This window comes from Pyrus communis, chromosome 11 (genome assembly GCF_041283825.1).
Source record: "Pyrus communis isolate YQ-2024b chromosome 11, ASM4128382v1, whole genome shotgun sequence".
Taxonomy (NCBI): domain Eukaryota; kingdom Viridiplantae; phylum Streptophyta; class Magnoliopsida; order Rosales; family Rosaceae; genus Pyrus; species Pyrus communis.
The window spans coordinates 30,394,023-30,408,822 of record NC_142575.1 but is presented as its reverse complement, the minus strand read 5'-3'; the positions used below and the strand labels follow the sequence as shown (position 1 = coordinate 30,408,822).

The window sequence follows — 14,800 nt, the reverse complement described above, 5'->3', positions numbered from 1 at the left end:
TCATTATAAGTAGGTAAAGAAAGAAGCTAAATAATTTTTTTAATTTAAGGTTTAATTGAAATAGTCAAAAACAGTGCGTGTGGCATTTTTTCCAGTCAAAACATGGAAATTTTCTAGAAGTGAGGCCAAGAGTCCTGAATCAACGGTTGAATACTTTGATTGTAAGAATTCTCCAATTACTTAGCTTAATTCTCCAGTTCAGGAGTTTTTTAGAGTAATTATCACACGGTCATATAATATTTTATTATTAATTTTATAGCGCATATTTTTATCAATATTATACTCTCAATTTATTACACATTAATTATATCGTCTATTCATATTATAATGCAAAAATTAGTAACATAATTTCTAAAGCGGAAAAATTTCTACAATTCTTAGTCAAAAGGGACATGACTTGCTCATTTTCAACGTACTTTTTATTACCATTCTTGACATTTGTGACCGAAAAAACGAACAATCGAATTTCAAAGACACCATTATTATACTATGTCTTTGTTAGCGACTCCAAGTATTCAGCAGTAGCATGCCGTTTGACAAAATTTTGTAAGACATGTCATTTGGTTAATTACAAGGACTTAAATGTTGTTTGTGTTGGCCTTACATGATTACATAACTAAAACACAAATAAAAGAAAACGATGGCTAACCTAAAGCACTTCGAGCGCCTACCATTGACTGAGTTTGAAGGAGGAAAAAACACCACATCAGTGTTGAAGTTTTCTACAAGCTCCTAATTTTATACAACCACTCAATGGAAAGTGTTTGTTGTGTTTTAAAGATTGTAGGGACCTCAATATTTATAGAGTCAAGGGTTCTGTCCATAGAGGAGACCCAAATCTCACTTGCTTAGCTCACATGTAAGGTATTATAATTACATGTTCATCAAGGATTTAAGCGGCCTCATTTGGGTTCCAAGACATACATTCACAAGGCTAATATAGAAGGGATCAACCACAATTTTAGCATTAATCTCTATTATTTCATTCCTATTACATTGTTGACCATTTAAAAGTTGATTTATATTGGATTATAAGCAATTATGCTAGATTGTACCGAGTTTAATCTTGACTTGAGATCGTTGGCTAGGTATATTGATCATACGAAAAGTCCAATATGTAATAAGTTAGTATCGGACAACGTAGACAAATTTCACAAACATAAGCCTTTAAGGTTAGCTCTCAATTGGTCGTGCAGGTAAAAGTGAGATAATAAGTTAGGATTATATTAGACTTAAAATTCAATTTCTTCTAACGTGTCGTTTATCTGGATGCAATCGTTGTATATTGAGGCTCACATTTTACGTAGTGAATCATAATGCATAATGGAAATCACAAACAACAATCGTTTAAAGAGGAAACAAGGAAAATGGGAGAAAGAAGATGAGACTTCCCAAAAAGAATGAAGAGGAAATAAAACTTGGGAGATGAGACACATTTTATAGCCCCGCATAGTGGCGGATTCAGAATTTAATATATATAGCGGTTTTAATTAAAAAAAAGGTTTTAAAAAATTAGACGAAAGTAACATTAAAAAATTAAACGATAAACTACCAACTTTTTATTCATAATCTTTATATAAACAACATTGCAAGCTACAAAGACTAAATTTGTCCAAGACGAAGTTTCATAAATTTATCCAAGACGAAGTTTCATACTCTGAAAACATGTCATAATAGTTTTATTGTCAATACAAGAAAAAAGAGATCAAAGATGATTTGAAACTATCCAAAATTGGAGTTGAATTATCCAAAATATAATCAGAATTATCCAAAATTGGAATTGAAAATATTTGGAATAGGATTGTGCCGAAACTAATCGATGATGATTTTTTATTGTGGTGGCCTAACCATCTCCAAAGGAGTCCAAATAAGATGTCAAAATTTGAACATAAAATTTAAATTTTGACAGCTTATGTGGCACTTTGACATCTTTTAAAGTTTTGTTCTCCAACCGATATGTCAAATTAAATTATTTTATAAAATAAATTATTAAACTAATTAAACCAAGTTGTGAGGCGCGAGCAGGTCAGTGTGGAACTTCATCGGAGGTAGAGCGGGACTGCCGCCGCCGCTGTTGGTGCCCAAGCGTAGTGGCGATATTGGGTATGCGTCAAAAGTGAGTTTCTTGGCAAGAGTTGATCAGGCCGTTTGTGGGGATTGTTGTTGCTGTTCTAGCGCTTCAATTTCTGATCCCTACAGGTATTCAATTGAAAAATGAAAACTGGAAATTGAATGCTCATAGATGTGAAATGGGTTTTTGAAAATTTTTGAACACTGGAGATTTGGGTACCTGTTTGATCCATTTGATCGCATTTTCGTCGAGGCCTTTGGTGTAATTGTTCACCTTCCTACTAATTAACAATTAATAAAAGACATTTAATAATTAATAAAAAAAATACATTTGAAGCTGCTGTCAAATTTGATAGCAACATCTTTTGCTGCCAATCCATATCATAGCCACGTAGGATTTGATACTTCGGTTGGAGAATATTAGTCTAATTTTTTTTTTTTACTGTTATATCTGATGTGTACATTTTGACATCCATTTTAGTTGTTGAAAAGCGTATAGATCTACCGCAAAACCATCTACCGCGTAGCAGTCGATTGGTCCTCAGCCCAAGATAGGTAAGAATCGTATAACCCTTGGGGGTTTTAGCAAAAGCGCCAGCGACAGCAAAGCAGCAGCAAAGCCTCGTCTCTTCCCTCTCTCCTCGCTCGCCTCGCCGCCGCCGCCGCCGTCGCATTTTGTTTCCGAATCTGGAACCGAGTTTACTCGGACCGAGTCGAGCTCAACCAACAGGTACTCTTCAATTTCTCATACCAGCTTTCACATAAAATTTTATAATTCGAGTACCGCAACACTCCGTTTTACAGTAACCGATGCAATCCCAAAAGTTTAACATTAGGGTTTTTGAGATAAATAGGAATCGTGATCGGACGTTTAGGTTTCAGGTCCCATTGAGGGTATGTAGATTTGGTTCTGAGGATTAGCTGAAAGAACAAAACTTGGAGTAGTTTCAGCTAACGGTGATATTGGGCACATTTGGAATTTGAATTCAATGCCGATGGAAAAACCGGTTGGGGAATCCGAATTATGGGTTCAGCATGGAAGGGATCAATGTCAAGATCATTGCCAAAACCCTTGGAAATAAATAGAACCCTGCATTTCCTTTTTCCGGTTTCTAGGGTTCTCAGCTTCACTGATTGGTTTTTTTCTATCTGCCCCTTATTGTTTCGCAATATCTTGTTAAAAAAAATTCCTTCAGTTTGTGTATTTTCGCTGAATTACATGCAAAGATACTTTCTTGAGCTAAATGGTATGTAGATTTTTCTTGTATCTATGCGGGATTGTTATGCAGGTTTACACTGTAAGATGGTATGTGTTTATTTACTTCTTTTGCTCCGATGTTCTTGAAACAGGAAGATATGAGCAAGAAAAAGAACCCTCGCGTCTTCTTAGATGTATCAATTGATAGGGCCCCTGTGGAACAAATTGTTATTGAGGTACATAAAAATCAGTTACACTCTCGCTTGTTGGAGTTTTTAGCTTGTTTTACTTGTTATAAAAGGAAAATTTTAGCTTGCATTTTGATATAGTGTTAATGTTAAACTCGTTTCTCCCAAAATTTTGCAGCTTTTTGCTGATGTTGTTCCCAAGACAGCAGAGAATTTTAGGGCTCTCTGTACAGGTAATTTAATGTAATTTGATTGTTGTGTTTGTTGGTTAAGTGTCCACTTTAGATTCTTTAAAAGTTTGAGGAATGCAGATTTGGTTTTATTATGGTTATGTCTGGAAGAAACAAAATATAAAGACTAAGAAGACATAGGATTTGTGGGCATTGGAACCACATTGGTGTTGCTGAAGTAAGGGCTCGTTTGGATGTGCTTTTAAAATGACTGAAAGCGCTTTTAGAGAAAATATTTTTGGGTTTCAAAAGCACTTTAAGTGCTTTCTACAAGAAGCACCAGTTATGTGTTTCTCCCAGGAAGCACTTTAAGTGCTTTTCCAGGATTTACTAACATTTTTACTAAGAATTGTTTTCAAAAATATTTTCAACAAAAGCGTTTTCAGTCATTTTAAAAGTACATCCAAACAAGCTCTAAATCAATTCATAAACCCGGTACTAATACATTATCAGATTTGGAAATCTGGTTATAGTGTTTGATTCCATATCTTTTGTTTTTCTTGGTATGAATTTTTTTCTGCTTACATTCATCATCGGTTAAATGACCTATGAGGTGACATTTTGTGTTGTCTTATGTTATAGGTGAAAAGGGCATTGGAAAATCTACAGGCAAACCTCTCCATTACAAAGGATCAACATTCCATCGAGTAATAAAAGGATTTATGGCACAGGTATGTTGTCTCTTTTTCAGTGAAGCACCACCGTCAAATATTACTTATCTTCCTGAAAGGACAAATCACTCTGTTATAGGTAGAGATGACAACTTTTTCTGCTCATTTTATTTATTTACCTTGTAAGTACTAACATGTCATAATTGTCCATGTTTCTCCTTTATACAGGGTGGTGACTTTTCAAATGGAAATGGTGTGAATTTCTTCCTATAAATCAATTTTTTGTTTGATGAATGTAAATTTTCTGTTTTACTTCGAAATTCATGCCCAGACTTGTAAAGATTGACCCTTGATTGGTTTGAAGGCACTGGTGGAGAAAGTATTTATGGAGGAAAGTTTGCAGGTAGATTTTTGTTTGTTTGTGTGTGCAGGAACCTGCACGCTTGCATGCGTCATAACTTTTTAGTTGTGGTCATGATTTTCATTGCCCTTGCAGATGAAAATTTTAAATTGAAGCATGATGGACCTGGTCTTCTGTCTATGGCAAATGCTGGTCCAAACACAAATGGTTCCCAGTTCTTTATAATCTTCAGGCGCCAGCCTCATCTTGATGGGTAATTTAAATTGCTTTTTTATTCACACTTTTATGTGAGATGCCATTTATACGCATTACCTACCACCATAGATCTTTTTCATTTCCATTTTTCACCACTTGGTAAAGAATGTTTTATTTAGGGTCCATTTGTAGCTTTTAAAATGATTTTTAGTCATTTAATGTGATTTTCTTTATCTTCTTTGTCAGGAAACATGTTGTTTTTGGAAAAGTTGTGAAGGGAATGGATGTAGTTGAGAAAACTGAGAAAGTGGGAACTGCTGATGGAAAACCTTTAGAAACCGTGAAGATTGTGGATTGTGGTGAATTCTCAGAAATTAAAATCCCTGTTGCAACAGAGAAAGAGAAAGAGAAAGGTAATGTGTGTACATAAGTACTGACACAAGAGGCATATAAATACTTTATTTTGGCAGCATATAAGATCAGTTTTTCGTCCAGGTAAAAAGAGGAAATCAGGAAAGGTTTCATCCACTGAGGATAGTTCTGATGAGGAAGCAAGAGGAAGGCGTAAAAAATCCTTGAAGGAAAGAACTAAGAGAAGAAGATATTCTTCATCTGACTCCTACAGCTCAGAGTCTGAGTCAGATTCTTTGGATTCTGATTCTGATTCTTCTCGATCTGACTCACGTTCTTCTGGTGATGGAAGGCGCAGGAAGAGGAAATCTGTTAAAAAAGGTAAGCACCAGCGTTCAAGGAAAAGAAGAGATGGAAAAAAAGAGAGGAAGAGCAGGCGGCATTCCAGACGATCAAGGCGCAAGTCAAAACGGTACGGTTCCTAGTTACTTTAACTGCCACTTCTTTTTTTTTGTTTTCTGCCTTGGCCTCTTATTTTCCATGGATGTTTATTATGACCTTGTTTTCAGGAGATCGGAAAGTTCAAGTGAAACAGAAAGTGATTGTTCTAGAAGCAGCAGAAGCAGTTCAGATGATGATAAAGATGGTCCTCATGTTTCTTCCCGTAAAACCAGTAACTTAAAGGGTGCAGAAAAAAAACTTCCAACCAATGGTATGTCATCTATATTATTATAAGATGTCCACTGTTACCTGATAATAGTTTATGTGAGTTATTTGTTATTAACATTTATTTGTGTGAGTGCCTGCTCGTGGTTTGTTGTTATGTTTCAGACGCGGGAAAAGAACCCCCTCTAGTGAAAAAAATTGTTGTTGAACAGAAGAACAATCATGGTATGAAGAAAACTGAGGGTAACTCATCTCGAGGAGAAGGTGAATTATCTCGAAAGAATGATGCACCTTTCAACAATGGGCATAATGCAGAAGCTAAAACTGCTAATCAGAACTCTGACTCAGATGACTCGAACAACTCCAGGTTTCCACTGTTAATAGCCTATTGCGTTTATTTAGACTGGTTCATGCACAACTAATAGTTAGTTTTTTTATTGCTTGACAATTTCTGTGCATATTTAATCAGCAGAAGTCCGACTCGCAAAAGGAGGCCAAGAAACAGCCCTAGGAGCAGGCCAAGCCCAAGTCCTAATAGAATTCGTAGTGGAAGTCCTCCGAGGAATACTGGCGAGAAAAGTAGAGGAAGGCTTTCTAGGAGTCCATCGGGTAGCCCTGTCCGGAAAGCTCCTGAACCTTCTACTACCAATCATGACGGGGGTCTGTCAAAAAGCACTTCTCCAAATGGAAATGCAAAGCGCGTTAGAAAAGGGCGTGGCTTCACTGACCGCTTTGCCTTTGCACGTCGTTACCGTACTCCATCTCCAGAGCGTTCACTCCGTAATTCCTATCGTAATGATGGAAGAGACACCTACAGAAGTAACCGTGATAGGTAATTTCAGTATTATGTTAGTGATTTATGAGTAATAAAGCATGCGCGTAAAATGAATTATCTTTTGCATGTCTGAAGGTACTCAAGCTATAGAAATTTTTCTGAGCGCCCACCTCGTAGACATTTCCGAAGCCCACCAGGAGGCGGAAGCCCACCCAGGTTCTCCCTCTCTCTTTCTCTCTCTCTCTCTCTCTCTCTCTCAACCAGCCTGAAGGCATATACTTAGCCATTGCATACACTAAATATATGAGGCGAGAAAAAGTAAAATCAGAGCATAAACGATCTTTTTGTTGAACATTTTGATCATAGTAGACCAACATGTCTTTTTTCTTTTGTTTATACACATGAAGAGAGCTAGACTCATTTTTATTTAAAACCCATTAATTAATAAGGAAAAATCTGTGGCACCGTCCCAAAGTCCTCTCTGAGAAAGATAAATTGTTGAAATGCTGCTTATAATTCAGAAGCATTTATCCTATCCAATCAATAAATGAAGCCCTCTGGATGAAATTAGTAACAGATTTTTGGCGTTTTGATGAGTGGGGAACTAAGCACGTCATCTTATATTACCAGGTGATTTCAACTACTGGGAAGAGGATCTTGTCAAACTTCACTTAATTAACCAGAATTCTAGTTTTACCGTATTATGCTCCTGCACTTAATTGGATTTGTCGTTTGTATTTGAAGTTATGTGTTATATTGTTTATGGCATATTGAGGCACGAATGTAGCATGCTATTGATTGGGTTTTCTGTATATATAGAAACAGGAGCAGGAGAAGTCGAAGTAGGAGCATTTCCCGCAGCCCTGGTGGTTACCGTGGCCATAATAGGGACCGCAGCCGCAGCCGTAGCTGTAGTCCAGTAGATCGACCTCCTGTAAGTGATAGACTAAAGTCCCGCCTTGGACCCCGCATTGGTGATCAGCACTCTCCAGACAGAGGTAGGCTTAAATCCAGGCCGAGGAGCCCGAGGCCTTCTCATTCCAGATCTCCAGGTGCTACACCTAAGCGTCGTAATCAAACTCCTATGTCTCCCAGTAGGTCAATATCAAGCTCCCCACCTGCTCAAAGGGGGTTGGTTTCATATGATGATATCAGTCCTTAAAATATTTTTCCTGGTTCCGGCACGAGAGTAGTTGCATCTTGAGTACGTGTATATGTGTACACAGAATGGATCAATCGGAATTCTAGGTTATGTTTCTCGTTTGATCTTGCTTTCGCATTGCAATGTAATTTGAATGTAATTGACTTGGTTTTAGGATGATGTGTGGGGTTTTTGTTTCCCTTTTTTCAGAGACTTAAGGGATTTCATGCCCGTTTGGAGCTAAAACAAAACGGCAATTTTTGGGGGTGCATCTGATTGCTTACATAACTAAATCACTATTCAACATAGTGACGAAGTTTTGGGCTTGTAGCTCAAGTGGTAAGCGCATCCACCGCTGCGGTTGTGTGCTAAGATTTTCCATATAAATGAATTTTAGGGCAATCTTAAACTTTATAATGTATGTTTGCGATATCGGTCATCAACAATTCACTCTCATCCTGCATACACACACCACAACTATGCTTGCCTACTACTACTACTAGGAGTAGAACCAGAAAGGCATCAACTCTCTCTCTCAGATTGGTTGGCCTTTGGGTACAATTTGATCTTTGATCCACATGTATATCGGCACCAGTACATAATATGTTGCTGCCATGACACCCAACATGAACCGCACGAAGAAGGTCCACGGGTTTACCGGCTTTGTCACGTCCTCTGCTTTTGGACCAAGCTGCATCGGAACACAACGACAGATGAAGAGTAAATAAGACAGAACATAGGATTAGATGGAACTACACATCATAAAACAAGAACAAAATTGACAGCAATAGAATTCGAGTTCAATGATCCATTTTAGTGACCGGAACTTCCACAAATTACACAGGAAATAATGAAGTTTCTCCGTTTCTATAAACAGTAGTAGCATGGCCAACGTATTTGATAATCGAACTACTACACATTTAGAATCCACTAGTTTCATCGGAGTACTTGAATCTTAATCAACTCTAAATGCTGAAAAGAAAAGAAATCGATCATGGAAGAGCATTAATCATCAAGAAATAGGTCAAACAAAAGTTCTCCAAAAGAAAGTACCTGTAAAGGAGAATCCCCAGACGCAGGTTTAACGCCTGTTACAGAACATCCCATGATCAATCCATGGCGGCGAACCCCACGATACCATTTTGGGCCAATTCTTTTCAGCTGGACATCTTTAAACCCTGCCTTCTTGAACCACTCAATGTACTCTTCCTCCTTTGGGAAAAGCATCCATACATCGGCAAAGAAGCGAGATAACCAATATGTTGGGTACACAGGACCAATTACGCATGCTTTCCCTCCGAGTTTTAAGACCCTGTATGCTTCCCTGATGCCACGCTGCGGGTCTGGCCAGTACTCGATGCTGAGAAAATGCAATCATACAGTCCCATTAGAAAGACTACAAAAGTTAGCATGTGTATGTGAAAGTTCAAGATGAGCTAAAAGTGAAGACCATCATCCTGCACATTTTTACCACATGTTTGAGTTCAATATTTCACATCAAGTGTGCATTTGAAAACCAAAGATGCGTTCGTGCTCAATCAAGCAGTAGCATTCTTTCTGACAAGACTATATTCTAAACTACTCTAACCTACAAGGAGGAGGGGAATTCGAACATTGGCTTGGCCGATGTGCGTATAATAGCATTCTACATACGCGAAGACTATTTTCTAGCGGTAAAATTGAAACACGGTCAATACATTACATGACAAAGTTGCAACTCGAAGATTAACAAAAGCTAGAAAACACACCAAGGAAAAGGGTATGAGCAATGTACCTCCCAGCAGATACATATCGATCAGCGTAATCAGTTCGAAAAGGGAGGTCCTCAGCATCCCCCTCTATAAACTTGCACTCCTTCAAGGGCTCCTTCTGCTTAGCCTTGGCAAGCTGATGAGGTGACTGGTCAAGAATGGTGACATTCTTAGCATCCACATGCTTCACAATCCCCAGAGTGGTGAACCCCGTGCCGCCACCAACATCCACCACAATCATTCTCCGATCAGTGAGCTCCGCCGGCTCAAGCGCCTCGTCCCTCATGTCCTCAGTCCAATGCCCGGGGTTTATAACATGGTCATACACAATTGAGAGGAATCTGTAGAACCAGAAAGCCTCCTTCTTGTGCTGAATAAACCTCGGCTGAGAAGCCGGCCGAGGAGCCGAGATGCTGCCGCCGCTGCTGCTGCATCTGGGCACACTGATTCTACCACAAGATTTGGGAATTCTTGCGGCTGAAACAAACCCCGTTTTCAGAAACTGCTTCCCGTGAAGATCCGACCCATTGAAACTCAACCCGTTTGGGGTTATTGCTCTCATGAGGGTGAGATTCTCAGCTCCATTGAGCATCGCAGAGACCATGATTTGATGATTCAGAGAAAACTCTGAAAGAAAAAAGCTACTGAATTTCACTTGGGTTTTCAGCTAAGTGAATAAAATCAGTGGAAATTGATCCGCATGCAAATTGTAGCAGTTTTATGGGGTTTTACTGTTGCTCTGTTCACTTATCTCTCTCTTTCTTGAAATGGAAAGTTTACGCGAGAGAGAGAGAGAGAGAGAGAGAGAGAGAACTTACTGGTTGAGGGAGCTTACAGATTGAGAGGAAGAAGCTTTTCTCGAGCGTTGAAGGAGCACCACAGGTTTAAGGTAGAGAGGGATAGGAACAAAATGCTTGTGAGTGAACTGTGAAGCGGCGTTCTTGTGGTGCTACTTTCTTTAGGTGAACGTTCTTGTGGTAGTGCTACTTGCACTTGACGCCAACAAGATCATTTTTTTTTCTCTTCTTTTTATGTCTAATTCTTATTTTTGAAGGCCACGATATTCCAAAACATTTTTCTTTAAGACAAACTATTGTCTACGTTAATTTAATTTGTTTATGTACTACGGCGAGCAGAATTCGGATATGACTGCAAATGGGAGAGTACAATGTTCTACCCAACTTAACTAAAACTGAAACTAAAATAGTAATTAGGTTTAGCCAAATTGACTAGAGCAGTGTGTTTTTCTCTTTGACCGGGACTTAAACCTATCTCTGTAAAATATCACTTGTATTGGCGGATCCATGATTTTAAACACGGAAGGTCCTAATAATAAATGTCAAAAAAATTAATAGACAAAAATAACATTGAAAAGTTTAATTATAACATTGAAATTTTATTCTCTGGTCTCTTTCAAGATTATTCAAATCAACGTAACACTCATTTTGTCTTGAACTTAAATTATCCGAACTTATAAAGGGTGCTATTGGCTTTGGTTAAAAATCTTTCCATGTTTCTTATTTCTACGTAACACAATTGATAAAAAAAAAACACACACACACAAACATATGCCAATTAACCAATAAACAAAAATTCCATCTAAATTCCAATAATCACATGAGTATACAAACATAAAACATATCAATAATCATATCAAATAATTGACTATAAACCTCCATCAATATCTAATATAATTTAATTGAGATTAGATTAGAATACCAAAAAACTTGCATGAATTTTGAACCAAATGGTGGTGGTGTGGAGATTTGAAACAAATTGAGGTATGATATTGGAGTAAAGTTTAAATATGGGATCGGGTAGGATTTAGAATTTTAGGGTTTTGAAAATTAGGGAATTGGGGATTAGGTGAATATGTGAAAATCAAACCAATGGGATGGGGGAAGGGATGGGGAAGAGTGGGACTTGGGGGAAGTGTTAGTTAAAAATTTAAAACAAAATATACACTAACAACTACGTTTTGTATATTGTTTTAATTAAAAAAAATTAAAATAGTTGGCCAAAACGAGCGTTTTCGGCCAAGCCTTAAACAAAGAAAACTTCTTCACGCGGTTGTCTTCTCCGAAGTTGCCGCCGTTCACGCAGTCGTCTTCTCCAAAGACGCCGCCACTTAACCGCTGCAGTTTGCATACATAGGCTTTTCTCCTCGAGTGCAAGGGGTCCCTAGAATATTTTAAGGAATGATTCAAGGTTGTCGAGGGTTCCTGGTACCTCTCAGTTCCCTCAATGGATCCGCTACTGCTTGTACATAAAAAAACTAAAATGTGCAGAAAACTTGTAGCTTCACTTTTATATTCGGAATCTCGAGTTCAATTCTTCACCCCTTTAAAACCGTTTGTATCCCGAAAGAAAAACCTTCAACTAAAACTTAATTATGCAAAAGCAAAAATAATCTCTTAGTCGTTTTACATTTGGAGTTGAGGTGAGCCATGCAGAATCGATCTCTTGCTGCAAAATGCGAAGCTGTTACATGGTACTCCATCCCATATCAATTCTGTCAGCAGTTGGTAGGATAGATAAATGTAAAATGGACCACTTTTGGTGGGATCTAATTGTATAAGGTTCTTTTTTTTACCATGCAACACTAAAGTTTGTTGGCTGTTTGCCCAAAATTGTGCTCCTTTCATTTGTGTCACTTGGTGTTCGATTTACACCTTTCAACTTGATCTTTAATCTATTTCGTTGTCTTATCTACATCGAATTAGTTGCAAGCTGATTTTATTCTTGTTTTTTCAAGTATTAGATTACAAATTTGAACGTGTAATCTACTGTTTCTATAATTTCTTATGTGTTAGTAAAATACAAAGAATGTCACGCGGTATAATAACTTTAACAGTATATTTTAGAAAACTTTGGAAAATTAAAAATTAAAATAATTCCAAAACCTATTTCATTTAAGTATGCATGTTATATCATCTCAAAGAAAAAACAAAAAAAAGTATGCATGTTATATATTGGATTGGAATTGATAAGTATTATTGATTTCTAAGTCTCAAGACATTAGTCTCAGAGTATGTTTTAGGTGCACCCGAAACATCTCCACGTGACGTTACTATTTTATTCAAATTATAATAATGTATTTTATTTTCTATTATTATATTCTAAAAATATGACATATCAACATTGTCATACATTATTATCTCGTAGAATACTACTACCATATGTCAGCACTACAACTAATAAGGGCAGTGTGTACTGATACAGATGACTGTGAAGGAGACTTTTATCAGTGTCTAATGAGAATTTTACCCTTGAAACTTTTGATTGAGAATCATTGTTTTAAATTGGAATCGTTAATGACAAAAAGGCTACCTTTATATATCCGTCCCCCTCTTTTATTTCCATTTGAAAACAAATACAAGTTTTACGTCCCATCAATTTTTACAGAAATTCTCTCACGTAATGCTGGGATGAATGCCAGACCAGAAAACTGAGGGAGTTTGAAGAATTGATTGAATTAATAAATGAAAGCTCAAACATGCAAAATGGCTAAATTTTTAAAACAATTAAATGAATACATATAACCAAAGGCAAACGGCCAAGGGACATACATTTTGTCAATCAAACAACTGATCAATAAGAAAATCAAGCATCCAACTCAAACGTTTTGTTTCACTTTACCTGTTACTTAGAAACCAAATATAATCCAAAAAAACTTGGGCGTGTAAAACCCTAATTAAATGAATATGCAACCCCAAACCAAATTACAAATTAACAGAGAAACAAAACTGAGAGAGAGAGAGAGAGAGAGAGAGAGAGAGAGAGAGAGAGAATTACACTTTGTGTCCTCTGAGCATCGCTAAACACCTGAATTTAGTACCCACAACCAAAAGCAAAAATACATCATTAAACACAATGCTAAAGAAAAATTATCAGACTTGAAACACAAAAAAGAGTTTCATATCTGAGACCGAAATGAAGAAGAGGAGAGCCCGTAATCACAATAATCTTTTTCTATAATAACAGTGTTATAGTGGAAATGACATTGTTGTTCTAATTAAAAAAATAAAAAAAAGGACATGCATGCAGCTGTGAAAGTGGGAGAAGAGGAGGGCGTGATGTTTAGAGGAGATAGAGAGATAGAGATGTACTAATGCCCAGTCTCGAGACCTTAGTCTCGGAGTAACTTAAGTATATTCATTGGCGTCGGTGGCCTAATTCCAAATCTGGAGACCTTGGTCTCAGAATAACTTTTTTAGGTGCATCCTAAACATTATCATGTGTGTTATTGTTTCATTAGTAGTATATTTGTTTTTTTTTTTTTAATTATACTTTATAAGTAAGACATATGAATACTGATGTATACTCATATTATAACATATGAAATGATAACACAACATGTCAGTGTTCTCAATACACACGAAAAAGTATCTCCTAGTCTTAGAGTTAAGGTCGAAGGTATTGGGATTAAGTGTCCTAATAACTTCTTAATAGAATAGGTTAGGCTACAAACATAGGATTGAACTAATCGAATCTTTCTACTATCCCTAACGACCCAACAACTAGTATAAGGATTATGAATCTAAACTATCCAATCCAAACGACCTCATTGGCCTTGACTTTGAGCTTGCAATTTGCAAAAAATAATTATAGAGTAACGATAGTGAGATCAAAATTTTAAATCAAATGATGTGTCACTAATAAGAAACAAGCAGGTTAATTGATACTTACTTAATAATTCAATCATCTACAACCATATCATTTAGTTTGCAAATTTGATTTAAATTTTTGATTTCCCTAGCATTATCTTGACTTAAGTGTTGATTAACGTACTTATTTCCTATTGATGACATATCATTTGATTTGCAGATTAGGTATCCTTAGCATTATTTTTAACAATATGTATGTATACGTAGATTACTTATTATAATCCCTTAATTTGGACAAAAATATAAATAAATAAAAAAACCAATTATTTAACCTGTTAATTAAAAAGAATTTACTTTAATATATCATGTTCCTCCATCGGAACCATCAATCTATTGGCCAAGAGCAAGCCCCCATGCGAATGGCGGGAATTCCTGTGCCGAAACTTGTAGCCATTGGATTCACCGTACGTCGTGGAAAGCGACGCGAATGAGAGACGCTAAACCTTAGGAATCTCTTGGTAACGATGAATCTCAATCCAGTTCCAATTTTAGCCATCAAACGTGCAAATATCTAGTTTTCAACCAACAAGGTCAAATGGCACATCAGTAACTTCACACGCCCCTGAACCCGGAAGTACTCTGCGGACAATTTTCAG

General features: G+C 37.0%; 2 protein-coding genes across 12 annotated transcripts; one reads left to right on the top strand and one right to left on the bottom strand.

The window, feature by feature from the left end:
• Positions 1 to 2,573: 2,573 nt before the first annotated feature.
• LOC137741331 (peptidyl-prolyl cis-trans isomerase CYP63) lies at positions 2,574 to 8,203 on the top strand. 9 transcript variants are annotated; one of them, XM_068481055.2, is made up of 14 exons: positions 2,574 to 2,800; positions 3,421 to 3,504; positions 3,635 to 3,689; positions 4,269 to 4,357; positions 4,526 to 4,550; positions 4,662 to 4,700; positions 4,794 to 4,911; positions 5,100 to 5,266; positions 5,349 to 5,676; positions 5,774 to 5,916; positions 6,036 to 6,237; positions 6,343 to 6,702; positions 6,781 to 6,861; positions 7,465 to 8,203. In XM_068481055.2, exons 2-14 carry the CDS (start codon positions 3,427 to 3,429, stop codon positions 7,805 to 7,807), a joined length of 2,028 nt encoding a protein of 675 aa, XP_068337156.2. In that variant the 5' UTR covers positions 2,574 to 2,800; positions 3,421 to 3,426; the 3' UTR covers positions 7,808 to 8,203. The 9 variants fall into 9 exon arrangements, with proteins under 9 accessions (XP_068337156.2, XP_088534993.1, XP_068337154.2 ...); XM_088678867.1 differs by having other exon boundaries at positions 2,603 to 2,800; positions 7,471 to 8,203; XM_068481053.2 differs by having other exon boundaries at positions 2,603 to 2,800; positions 6,340 to 6,702.
• On the bottom strand, positions 8,178 to 10,574 carry LOC137741332 (2-methyl-6-phytyl-1,4-hydroquinone methyltransferase, chloroplastic). 3 transcript variants are annotated; one of them, XM_068481058.2, is made up of 4 exons: positions 10,356 to 10,574; positions 9,561 to 10,164; positions 8,840 to 9,146; positions 8,178 to 8,477 (listed from the first exon to the last, which is right to left on the bottom strand). In XM_068481058.2, the coding sequence occupies exons 2-4, from the start codon at positions 10,139 to 10,141 to the stop codon at positions 8,322 to 8,324; spliced, it is 1,044 nt and encodes a 347-aa protein (XP_068337159.1). In that variant the 5' UTR covers positions 10,142 to 10,164; positions 10,356 to 10,574; the 3' UTR covers positions 8,178 to 8,321. The 3 variants fall into 3 exon arrangements, with proteins under 3 accessions (XP_068337159.1, XP_068337160.1, XP_088534994.1); XM_068481059.2 differs by having other exon boundaries at positions 10,373 to 10,494; XM_088678868.1 differs by lacking the exon at positions 10,356 to 10,574 and having other exon boundaries at positions 9,561 to 10,283.
• Positions 10,575 to 14,800: the final 4,226 nt, after the last annotated feature.

Bases quoted from the DNA above. Each gene is read 5' to 3' on its own strand.
- LOC137741331 (XM_088678862.1), top strand. From the start codon at position 3,379: ATGTGTTTATTTACTTCTTTTGCTCCGATGTTCTTGAAACAGGAAGAT. The intron at 4,912-5,099 runs GTAATTTAAATT...CTTCTTTGTCAG, and splicing joins CGCCAGCCTCATCTTGATGG to GAAACATGTTGTTTTTGGAA. The intron at 5,917-6,035 runs GTATGTCATCTA...GTTATGTTTCAG, and splicing joins AAAAAAACTTCCAACCAATG to ACGCGGGAAAAGAACCCCCT.
- LOC137741332 (XM_068481058.2), bottom strand. From the start codon at position 10,141: ATGGTCTCTGCGATGCTCAATGGAGCTGAGAATCTCACCCTCATGAGA. The intron at 9,147-9,560 runs GTACATTGCTCA...GCATTTTCTCAG, and splicing joins CGATATGTATCTGCTGGGAG to CATCGAGTACTGGCCAGACC. The intron at 8,478-8,839 runs GTACTTTCTTTT...GTTCCGATGCAG, and splicing joins CTGGGGATTCTCCTTTACAG to CTTGGTCCAAAAGCAGAGGA.